The 12294-nt window shown below is 36.0% G+C and overlaps 1 protein-coding gene across 2 annotated transcripts; it reads left to right on the top strand.

The window, feature by feature from the left end:
* The first annotated feature begins 9085 nt into the window (after window positions 1-9085).
* Window positions 9086-12122, top strand: LOC120192253 (DNA mismatch repair protein MSH6-like). 2 transcript variants are annotated; one of them, XM_039195053.1, is made up of 8 exons: window positions 9086-9262; window positions 9392-9499; window positions 10249-10322; window positions 10525-10576; window positions 10684-10770; window positions 10849-10892; window positions 11147-11215; window positions 11295-12121. In XM_039195053.1, exons 1-8 carry the CDS (start codon window positions 9161-9163, stop codon window positions 11857-11859), a joined length of 1101 nt encoding a protein of 366 aa, XP_039050984.1. In that variant the 5' UTR covers window positions 9086-9160; the 3' UTR covers window positions 11860-12121. The 2 variants fall into 2 exon arrangements, with proteins under 2 accessions (XP_039050984.1, XP_039050985.1); XM_039195054.1 differs by having other exon boundaries at window positions 9139-9262; window positions 9348-9499; window positions 11295-12122.
* The last annotated feature ends 172 nt before the right edge of the window (window positions 12123-12294 follow it).

Here is a 12294-nt window from a genome sequence, read left to right as displayed (position 1 = left end):
TTTGTAACTCGCCTTTTACCTTTATAATTGAGCCCTTGTTTTTTTCAATCTCACTTTTCACCTTTATAATTAAGGCACATAATTTTGTCAATCTCACTTTTATCTTTATAATTGAGACCCATAATTTTTTTCAACCTCACTTCCTACTTTAAAATGAGGCCTCAAGCTTTTTAATCTCACTTTTTATCTTTATAATTGAGCCCGGTAATTTTTCAATCTCACTTTTTGCATTTATAATTAGACCCCTAATTTTTTAATCTCACTTTTTACCTTTATAATTGAGACCCCTAATTTTTCAATTTCATAAAATTCTCAATTTCCTAACCCTTTCATTAATTCATTTAATTTCAAATTAAATATAATCATATTTTTTTCAAATTATATTCTTCAATTTATCAAATTCTGATTATTCTTCAATCTTATTCTAACGATAAAATAATGCATTATTCTTTATTTTTTTTCATTTATTGTTTAAAATTAAAATTTGTATCATACCCCAGTTCAATTTTTTTTATTTATTCTCTTAGTTGAATTTAAGGTGTTTTCTTCAATTTATATGTCTTGAAGAGTTTAAAATTGTATTTTAAGTCTTTCTTTTTATATCTAGATTATTATCTTATTTTTCACGTGATTTTATAATTTTACTTGTAATTTTGGTATAAAAATTAAAGCTTGATTTTACATTTTTTAGATATTAATCTGAATGCTTACTTTATATATACGATTTTAAACTTCATATTATTCACAAGCAACGGCGTATTCCGAGCAAAGCTTCATTGTAGTTTCCTTAAAGCCCACAAAATTCCACAAAAATGTCCAACAAGGAAAAAAAGCAAGGGTAAACTATCCTATTGGTCATCCAACTATTAGAGTATTTATATTTTGGTAACTAAACTAAAGGATTTCTATTAAGGCGCCAATATTAGTAGACTTGGTCAATCAAGTCACCCGATGATCAATGAAATTAATCACGTGATAGTTTTTAAATTTATATAATAATACATCCGATCCTCGTTAATTATACATTTGATCGATATGTAATTTTTAAATTTTATTACTTTGATCCTACAACTCTTCATTACATTTATCATCATCCCTATCATCAACTCTTTATCGACTCATTTTTAATTACGTTTTATCTAAATAAAAAACCATAAAATATTTTGGGAATTTAAAATTAATGAGGAATTTTAGGAATTAAATTGATATATTTTTTAAATTTAGAAAGTTATTATTGATTTATTTATAATTAAGAATAATTTAGTAAAATATGTAAGTAAAAAATACTACATATGTTATTATACATTTATAAACTATCATGTCAATAATTTATGTTAGGATTTATGAAGCTCAATTGATCAATCCAAAAAGTGTCGCAATGAGATGAATTGACCTTTTGAAAATTTTGGATATGTAGCAAAGAGAGAGAGACAATTTGCACAAGGATTTATAGTGGTTCGACTTCTAAACCAAGTCTGCATCTATTACCTTAGCTCCACACTAAGTATTTTCTAACAAATTCACTAATTTATTCTTTCTTTTTTTAAGCTCAAGAGTAAACTTTACAAAACCCTTAATTTTTCAATGGCTAAACTAGAATCACTCCCCCTTTTCAAAGGTTGAAAGATGTAAACAAGAAAACCTCACAAAAGTAGGTGTTTACAATAATTAAGCTCTCAAGAAAATAATTAAAAGATTTGTAATAAGCTCAAACACTTGTGTACAAGAGAAAATAGAAAATAAAGAGTGAAAGAGTTTTTCTCTTGATCTCTATTACTTAGATAGGCCTTTTCAAAGGTTGATATAATTTTTTAAGTCTCCTCAACTTTTTTTTATATGTTGGAATGAGTTTATGACCGTTTCTAACCATTGGGGGTGTTTTGGAGCTGTTGGGATAAATTTTCAGCAAAAATAAAACTGCCTAGAACATAGATTATCAATACTCCTTTAATGAGTATCGGTACTACCTTTGTAACATTTAAATAAACTATTCGTTAAAGACCATTGGGCTCGACCAATATTGATACTAGAGTTCATGATATTGATACTACTGTATAAAGTAGTATCGATACCCCTTGAGTGTCGGTACTAATTTTGTATTCTGAAATTTGAACAATTTGGAAAATAACTAGTAGTATCGATACTACTAAGAGAGTATTGATACTTCTCTTACCTTTGGTATCAGTACCACATGAACAATAATGATATTGTTCATGTAGTATCAATATTATAAGAACATTATCGGTACTACTTACCCAGAAAACTGTTTTGTGTTCAAATTATAGTTTAATTGACTTTGAATTATTTTTGAAAACTTTGAACAATTTCAATCAAGTCTAAATACATTTTGTCTTAATTTGTTATATCAAAATATTATAAAACATGGTTCAATAATTTCATTAACTGGTTAATGGCTTTAACTTAATATTTAATTGATCAAAATTTTCCAACGTTAGTACTTTAATTGAAAAAACGTTAGCTTACTGATGAAAAGAGGAACATAATAGTTGGCTAACCAATAGGGTTTACCAAAAAACTAGAAGGTAAAAGGCGATTTTCTCGATATATCACCGGTGACCGATAATATTATCGATCTAACACCGGTCAGACTATATTTCTCGATCTAACACCCTTAGCAGTAAAGCGCGCCCCCTGCACCGCGCTATACGGTGAGCTGGCGCCACGTGGGTATAGCGCGGCCCCTGCAGCGCGCTATACGCCACGTAGGGGTATAACGCGGATCAGGTACCGCGCTATACTTTTACTCCTAATAATTTTATATAGCGCGGGGCAGGTACCGCGACATACCTTTACTCCTGACATAATTTTATATAGCGCGGGGCAGGTACCGCGTTTTGTATAACTTTCCTCGCTATAAATACCATTCTCCGCCGGTTAATTTCTCACATCTCTCCTCTCAACTTATAAATTAATACAACAATTCCGTCAATGAGTCAATAATTCTGGCAATCTTCTCATATTTTATTTAGAAATTCGTGTAATTTTTCGTTATAAGGTAATTTTTTATAATTTTTATTTATTTATTGTTTATTATGATTATTTGAAAAAAATATTATACTAATTATTTTTAATTAATTTTTGTGTTTGTAAAATTAGAAAGCGGGGAGCATACGTCGAAATAGTTTTGCGGTGCATGTAATAATATTAAATTATATTATTTAATTTATTTATGTTGATGTGTAAAAAATTTTATTGTGTTATATATTCATTCATATATAATTTATTAAATCAGGTTTGTTTCATTTTTTTCAGATATAATAGTGCCGTACTTTTAAACTCAAATAATGGCGCGACTTTCAGCTATTGTTTATTATGATGGTGAAATTCGAGAAGATGAAACCGGCGTTGTTTTCGTATCAAATGAGCGTGTTAAAATATCATTCAAGAGAAACATAACTCTTGAGGAGCTTATAACGAAGATTTCGAGGAAGATTCATGTTGGAAGTAGTAGAAGAGTGTCGTCGTTGCAGTATAGATTTCCAACATCATTGTTGCCATTAACTTATACAGCGTTCGAACTTTCGAACAATGATGATGTTGAAATGATGGTTGAAGCTCAAAGTAATTATTCAGACGTCGCTATTGAGATGTATGCACATTTTGTTCAAGTGCGTGTTGTTCGGGGTTAATCATTAAGCTCCCACTATGGTCTAACTGAATAAGTTGATCAAGTTGACAGCCCGACGACAATAATGTGTAATGATTTTAATGCCATAATGGGGAGACATTCATCCGCAACTCCTTACGATATGTACCAAGGTAGGTCGACGAACAATCCGTATGGCAAAATCACGTCCAGTTCAATGGGAAGGCATTCATCTGTAAATCCCTTTGACCTTAATATGGAGATGTCATCGACGCAACCATATGTGCAGCTTTCATTTGACGCGATGGCTTCAAGCTCTAGGGGGAGACATTCGACTGCGAGCTTTTTCGATCTCAATGTCGATATGCCTTCCAGTTCAAGGGGAAGGCGTGCAAGTAGTAGGTTCTTTGACCTAAATGTGGATAGCATGGAGGAACCATCATCTCCACCAGAAGAACCGCTTCGTGAGCCTGGTGCTGATGGTGCTGAGACTAGACTGTTCATTGACCCAGAATCACCGCAATTCAACTCCGATGATGATGAAGTTCCAGGAAATGTGGCACAAGTACACATGTATGAAGTTGATTATGGTGCACTGTAAGGGCCAAAATTTACAGATATGCCTCATCTCGGTGACTATGGGTATTACTCATCAATAAATAATGGTGAGTTATCTTTAGGCATGGAGTTTTCAAGCAAAGAAGAAGCGATGATGGCTATCAAAAATTACAATATTCGTAATTCTGTTCAGTCTAGAGTAGACCGCTCCACGACCAAAAAATATGTATGCTACTGTGCCCAGCGCGAAAACGGATGCAATTGGATGGTTCGCGTATCGAAGAGGAAAAGGAAAAACAACAGATGGGAACTAACAGTATACAACGGTCCTCACACATTTTGTGCTGGATGGGTCAACCAAGATCATCCCAACTTGGACTCTGAAGTGATATGCCAAGCCATCATGCCCATGGTCAAAACAAGCTCTCATATAGCTGTTGCAGTGTTGATTTCAGCTATACAATCACAGTATGGGTACACTGTCTCCTATAAAAAAGCTTGGTTGGCAAAACAAAATGCCATTGTCAAACTTCATGGCGAATGAGATGCATCTTACAACGAACTTCCAGGTTGGTTTAGGCTGGTGCGAACATTGAATCCTGGGACAATTGTGGACTTCGAAACCTCTTATGCATACCATAATGATCGAGTTCTTCGTGATCGATGCCAATTCTACCGGGTTTTTTGGAGTTACCCACAGTGCGTTAATGCTGTCAAATTCTGCAAGCCTGTGGTCCAGATCGACGGGACTTTCTTGTATGGAAAATACAAGAAAGTTTTATTATTGGCAGTTGTCCAAGATGGCAATCGCAACATTCTTCCAGTTGCTTTTGCTCTTGTCGAAGGAGAATATACAGCTTCTTGGGCTTTTTTCCTCCGAAATTTACGTGCACATGTTATCACGAGGGAAAACATCTGTAGCGGCTTTGGTAAAGACTACATATTTTTGTTTGGGGGTGCTTTTTGCGACCAACTTGGAAGTGGCAATCAATTCAACCTTAAAGGGTGCACGTCACTTACCTGTAGCGGCTTTGGTAAAGACTATATATTTTCGTTTGGGGGTATTTTTTACGAAACTCGGGGGATAAGCTCAAACCTGGATGCAAGGCGGTCATGTCTATCACCCTAGATTAGTTGCAGATCTACAGAAAAAAATTACTGCATCAAATGGAATGTCTGTAACAAGCTTCTCTAGAAGGCATGAAATGTTTCGTGTCACAGAGTTACCGCGACCTCTTCAAGGGATTGAAGCTGTGTCGTTAAGAGTAAATCTAAGGGATAGAACGTGCGACTGCGGGTTTTTTCAAGCTCTGAAGTATCCATGCTCTCATATGATAGCAGCTTGCTCGCATACACGTCAAGACTATAACCATTTTGTGGATCCCGTATACCTACTATCTGAAGTTTTTAAGGTATACGAATTTGAGTTTCCCCCCATAGGTAATGATAAAGACCCTGATGAGGTTCAAGATTGGCTTCCGATTGTACCAAATCCGAGTTTATTGAGGGAGCGTCGTCGTCCAAAATCCAATCGAATTTATTGCGATATGGATATTAGAGAAAGATCTAGACAAGACAGAAGATGTGGGCATTGTAGAAACCCAGGACACACTAGAAAAACATGTCCACTTCTATTGTCATCAAGTAACAATTGATGAGGAAATGATGTATTTTATTATCAAATAATAATTCTTCTACTTTAATTTGCATTTACTTCAAGTTAATGTCATTTGATAATCACCGATGAAGATTAAAAAAACAAACACAATCATTAAATTTTAATAAACTAATAACAATAAGTATTAAATGGTAAATGATAATCAAATTACAATAACTGATATTAAATGGTAATAAAAAAAACGAACTGAAATAAATTAAAAAACAAAATAAAGTAAGTATGAAATGAGAAATAATAAAAAAATTACAATTTAACAAAATAAAGTAAATACAAATATAATAAAAAACAAAATCTATCGATGCCTGCGACGCGAATGTGTTCCGCAGGGCGGTGGCTGTCGGTCTCGAGGAGGATTTCTTCGTATCACTGGTTCTGACTACTCGCTGTCATCATCATCACCGTCATCGTCGTCGTCGTCGTCTTGCGCATGTACATGAGGAGTTGATGACGATGAAGCACCTCCGTAGAATAAGGACCCTGGAGGTGTATGACTGACTATCTCACCGGCCTGCGAAAACTGGGAAAAGTCATAAAACCCAGACATCGCTGAGTGTGAAAATTGTACAGGAGGCGGTGTCTGTGCTGCGACCATGGGTGATGAGGCTGAACCCGCCAAATATCCATTATATGAACCCCAAGTCGGGTCTACAAACATAGACCCATAATAGCCTCCAGGAGGGGTCATCTGTGACGGTGGCGGGGTTATAAAACCGGGTGAAGGCGGCGGCGGCATCTGGTAATGGAAAGGCGATGGCGACATCATATATGATTGTGGTGGCTGCTGGGAAGGTCCTGCTGGTGCAGCTGAGGATGAACCGGAAGCACCTGCTCTCCGTCCACGAGTCGGGGGACGATGGTGCTGTGTCGGTGAACGTCTCTGTCGACGTCGTGGAAAGGTCTGCCCTCGTGCATCCTCGGGAAGTAGAAACGGTTTCCCGTTACTGTTGAACCACTCATAATAATCCTCAGCATACATCAAGAAGTTAGTAAAAATGGGCTCTCTACGTGGAAGGAGCTGATGTCGATCCTCCCACAACACGACCCACTCATGATGCCTCACCAGCTAATCTGTATATGTCTTGCCGCGTCTATCTAAGCTATGCAACTCATCCATATTACGAGGTGCTTCCGGAATTGGTTAAAAACAACCAAACTGCCGGAGCACGCGATCAGTAGAGTGCCACTCGACGGTCGCATAACATATCAGAGGGACCATCGCCATCCAAACATCTAATGGACCCCTCAACTCAGGTGGGATCACCGCCCTCACATCATCAGTAGAATATGGCACCTATTCAAACTAAAAACAAATAATATATAATTTTTATCAAAATAATAATCTAATTATATAACTATAATCTAAAATCGATTTTTAAACATTAAAATTCATACATGTGTGCCAGCCTTCTGATCGATTAGAACCCTAATCTTTTCTAAATCATCAGGTAGCTCCTGATGATTTTTCCTATCAGTAGACCACCTATTCAAGGAAAAAAATTTGTTATACGCTGTATAAAATTATTAATATACAAAATCATTTTTATAATTACCTCAAAAGTAGTGGAAATACGAATGGGTTCTTCACAACAGGACATAAAAGGGCAATCGATACCATGCCTAAGACTGCAGCAGCAGGAGACATCCGCCGATAGCATTACGCCTGTAGTCAGTGGCTCCACACATCTCATTGTACAGCAAAGCCAAAACTGCCGAGCCCCAACTGAATGATCCGGCTAGACGAAATTCGCTAATATGTCGCAACCACATGCAGTGAACTAGGTTGCGCGATTTGTCCGACATCAGCAACCCTCCTATCAGCTGCAGTATGCATGCCCGTGTATACATCTTAACCTTATCCTCAGAGGCGTCTGCGCTCAACTCCCAAAAATTGACATCTAACCAATTTAACGGTATCCTACCTCCGATAAAAATTTTCCGGGACACGTCCTAGACTATCCCGACACAAACCAATCCAAGAACCGGAAGCTATCTCCGATATCACATCTCCATCCACCGGAAGCCCCAAGTGCATAGAAACATCCTCAAGCGTGATCGTGCACTCTCCGCACGGAAGATGGAATGTGTGGGTCACCGGCCTCCACCGCTCTACTAAGACAGAAATCAGGTCTGGCTTTATCTTACAGTGACCCTGATATCTACCTATGTAACCGAATCCAGCCTCTACTAAATACGGCAAGACACGACTGGTATCACTAACTTAAGATTCCTAATAAAAGGATCTAATACACGATCATTCTCCTAAAAATAAATAATTACAAAAATTAATTCTTAATCTAATAATCATGCATTAAATGAATCAACTAATTATTAATAATAATTTAAATTAAATTAAAATGTTAAAATGTTACCGTATCAGCAAAGTGTCGAGATATTTAATTATTAATATAATAATCATGCATTAAATAAATAACTAAATATTACTAATAATTTAAATTAAATTAAAACGTTAAAATGTTACCGTATCAGCAAAGTGTAGAGATATATGATTTCTATCCGAGCGAAGTAGACTACCTTCCATTATATATATGCAAAAGAATTATATTAGTAAAATATTAAATAAAGTATAAATATAATAGTAAAAAAATTACAAAATATATCTTAAAAAGAGAGTATTTGAGAGAAATTTAGAGAATTTGAGAGAATTTGGTGTGATAAAATTAATTGAGAATGGGAGTATTTATAGGGAGGAGGGGTCGGTAGTTAGGGGTATAGCGCGCCCCCTGCACCGCGCTATACCCCACGTGTCAGATATACAGGTATAGCGCGCTGCAGGGGCCGCGCTATACCCACGTGGCGTCAGCTCACCGTATAGCGCGGTGCAGGGGGCGCGCTTTACTGCTAAGGGTGTTAGATCGGGAAATATAATCTGACCGGTGTTAGATCGATAATATTACCGGTCACTGGTGATATATCGAGAAAATCACCAAGGCAAAACATATTTCTTTATGTAATTTTTTGGTAAACTACACTAATGGTCACTAAACTTTAGAATACTTTCATTTGCTCACCAAAATTAAAACAATTTCATTAGAATTATTGATGTTAAAAAAATTATTTTCGTTGACTTGACTGTTAAATCACTAACAAAAGCTAATGTGATACGCTCACATATTAACAATAGTTGAGCCGATAAGTATGTATGCTCACATCAATTAAAATATATTAATTTATTAAAAAATAATATATCAACATATTAACTTAGTCATCGACATACTTAGATAAAACTAAGAAAGAAAGTGGCTTTACAAGTGGTTTAGAGGCTAAATCAAGGATAGATTCTAGCAGTAATAATTTAGATGGGCCCTCTTCAAGGCAGCTGGAGGATAAGAAAAGGCGAGTTCGGGGGAAAGTTATTCCTGAGAAAGATAACAAAAACCTCAACCATGAATGATGATGAGGTGCTTAGTTTTTGGCTTTTAAGTTAGCTATTCTATCAACGTTGTTTATTTAAAGCTTCACCATTTATATATTTAGCTGTTCTAGATCCTTCAATCTAGGGAATCATTGATGTCTTGCTATTTGTTTAGGAAGTGGTTGCTTCTCCAAAGTCACTGAAGCCAAATAAACATGATTTTCATATGGAGGAGAATCCTAAGACAAGTCCCAAGAGAAAGCATACCCCAAACAAAGAAAAAGTAAGTGTCTCTAGGTGCAAGTGTGTTGAGATTGCATTTTTTCCACTTTTATGTGTCTTTATAAATACTTGTAGATGTTATTTTGGTGGTGATATGTTGTAGTTTTGGTTGGTTGCATTTTGAATAAAGTTGGCATTATAGATGGTCTTTATGACATACTTATGGGTTTAAACAAGAGATTCCCCATTGTCCATTCTAAGCATTTAATAGTTAACCTTTCTAAATTTTTCTTTTTCCTTTTCATCTATTCTCTATCTTTCATAGTACTTACATCATTCTATCTTTTAAGGACCTATTCTTTGTGTGTTACTAAAATGCTTTTCCCTTTCAAAATGATGCCTATCTAGCAACAATGCAGCTTATATACTTTCTTTGAGTTCATTAATCTTTCAAGAGGCTTTTGATTTTCAGGGTTTTTTCCCTTGGAACAGTAGTCCTACAATGTTGATTTTATTCCTTTCTAACAAGTATCAGACCAATGGTTTCGGTGCACTAGTATTGCACGGGTGTTGGTGCTCAGTTTTCTATCTCCCTTTGCTGTTTCTTGAGATCATAACTATTTGCCTTTTCTCTTGCTTTATGGAAAGATTTTGGAGGTTATAAGCTCAATTAACATTGTATGGAATGTTATAAACTTTTATTTGACTCTCCATACAAGCTGCAATCTGAACAAAATTGAAACAATGATATTTCATATACCTCTTATGCAGACACTTGATTTCTCTCTCTTTAACTTTATTCTTCTTCAGGCATCTGATTTTATGGAATTTGGTGATTATCTGATTGGTCTGAAGGTGAAGGTCTGGTGGCCCAAAGACCGTGCGTGAGTATAATATATCTGCATATCCTTGTTTTATTTTACAAGTTTTACAGAAGTGATACTCTGGAATGGAAACTATTTGTTTTCCTTTCTCTGATGTGTATTGGGTGCCCATTTCTAGTTTCCTTGCACGTCTGAGCATTTACCTTAAACTTGAACTATGGTTCAATTTCTTTCTCCCCTTACGGATGCTATTCTTTTGTAGGTTTTATGAAGGTGTTATTTATTCGTTTGATGCAGCTAAAAAGAAACACAAGGTGACATATAAAATAAGACTGAAGTTGCCTTTTGTGGGAGGTTCTCTCTTGTAACTATTCATTCAAAAATGTGTTGAATTTCTTTTATCATTTTCATTTGTCAATAGGTGCATTATGACGATGGTGATACTGAAATTTTAAATCTTAAGAGAGAAAAGTGGAAGATAATTGAAGGCGAGTCTGAACCAGATGAGGTAGGTAGTTCTCTAATTTATAGATAATTAGCTTTTACTTGTTTTGTGTTCTAGGTTGCTAATACTTCATTGGAACAGGAAGAAGCAGCTAACCATTCAAGTCCTGATGGTTCATCTGAAATGTAAGCGATTCCTTTCCTGATTCTTTAATGTTAGATTTGACTGCATCAGAATCTCTGTTCTAGATGGTGTCTGTCTGTACTTTGGCATTGCATGATTTAACTTTATGTTGATGCATCCTCCATTCTTTAGCAATGCGAATATTATATTTGGTATAGCTTTGCATTTTCTTGTTGGGGCTCTCTGGTCTGTTTCAGTCTTGATATTGTTGTCTAGGCTTACCTCCTTTTCACCTTGTTTTGATTTCCATGGACAGGCCTCAAAAGAAGAAAACAAAACAGCTGATCAACCAAGCAAAAATTAAGATGGATGCTTTGCCAAAACGGTTATTACATACTTTCAATGAAACCTTTTATATGATTCTTTCTATGATTTTTGAAATCCTTATTATTTTGGATGGCCAGGGGTGGAGGAACTTCGGCTGGAAAATTCAAGAGTGCTGCCACAAAGTCTGGTCGCAAGACAAAGGAAGACAGCAAAGTGGATAGCAAATCCAAAGATGTCCCTAAGAGTGTTAGTAAATCAGACAATGATAGTGTTACCAAATCCAAGGATCATACCACCAAAAGTAGCAGTAAATCAGTTGATGCCACTTCGAAAATAGGCAACAAATCCAATAATGAGGACAGTGGTGGGACGCCCAAGTCTACCAAATCCAAGCATGATGGAAGTGTTACCCCTAAAGCTTCCACAAAGTCAAAGCAAGACACTTCAAAGGCATCAAAGTCCAAGCAGGAAATCCCGAAGATTTCCTCCAAATCTAAGGGTAAGCCTCTTAAAAGAAGTGGCAAATCTAATACTAATGGTACCGGTAAGTTGAAATTCGGTTCATCCAAGGTTGAAGAAAGTGAGAGGATGGAAGAGAAGTCCACTGATTCTGCAAAGGTTGTGGAAAGTGTGAAGCGGAAATCACCGAGTTTGACCAAGGCATATGCAAGTGATGCCATTTCTGGAAAAAAGCGGCGATGATGAGCTGAAAATCACTTCAACTCCAATGTCATTGCCAAGGTCTGGTTATTGCCCGAAGCGGAATATAATGGTTGAATGCTAGTATTTTATTGCGGCCTTAGATGTCCTAGTGCCTGCATTCACAGCTAGCTAGCCATACATTGGGTAGTTGACCAAGTTGTTAGGAGTGTGGCCAACTAATACACTCACAGTTAAATGTAGTTTATAGTTGTTTGTGTGGTGGATTTTTTTTTTTGTTAACTGGGTAGAATGAATTCCTGTTGTTCAAGGTGCAGCAGCATTAGAATAAATTTGGGTTAGGCTTTGATTACATTTACAGAGTTGCTTCTGTAGATAATGTAATTGTGTTTCAGAAACTTGATAGAAGCCAAGGCTTAAGAAAAAAATAATAAGAGACAAAGTGATTATTCTACCAAATATTAAGGGTCAAAATAC

The sequence above is a fragment of the Hibiscus syriacus genome, unplaced genomic scaffold (genome assembly GCF_006381635.1).
Source record: "Hibiscus syriacus cultivar Baekdansim isolate YM2019G1 unplaced genomic scaffold, ASM638163v2 tig00116973_pilon, whole genome shotgun sequence".
In the NCBI taxonomy this organism is placed as follows: domain Eukaryota; kingdom Viridiplantae; phylum Streptophyta; class Magnoliopsida; order Malvales; family Malvaceae; genus Hibiscus; species Hibiscus syriacus.
This window is presented reverse-complemented; position numbering and strand designations above follow the sequence as displayed.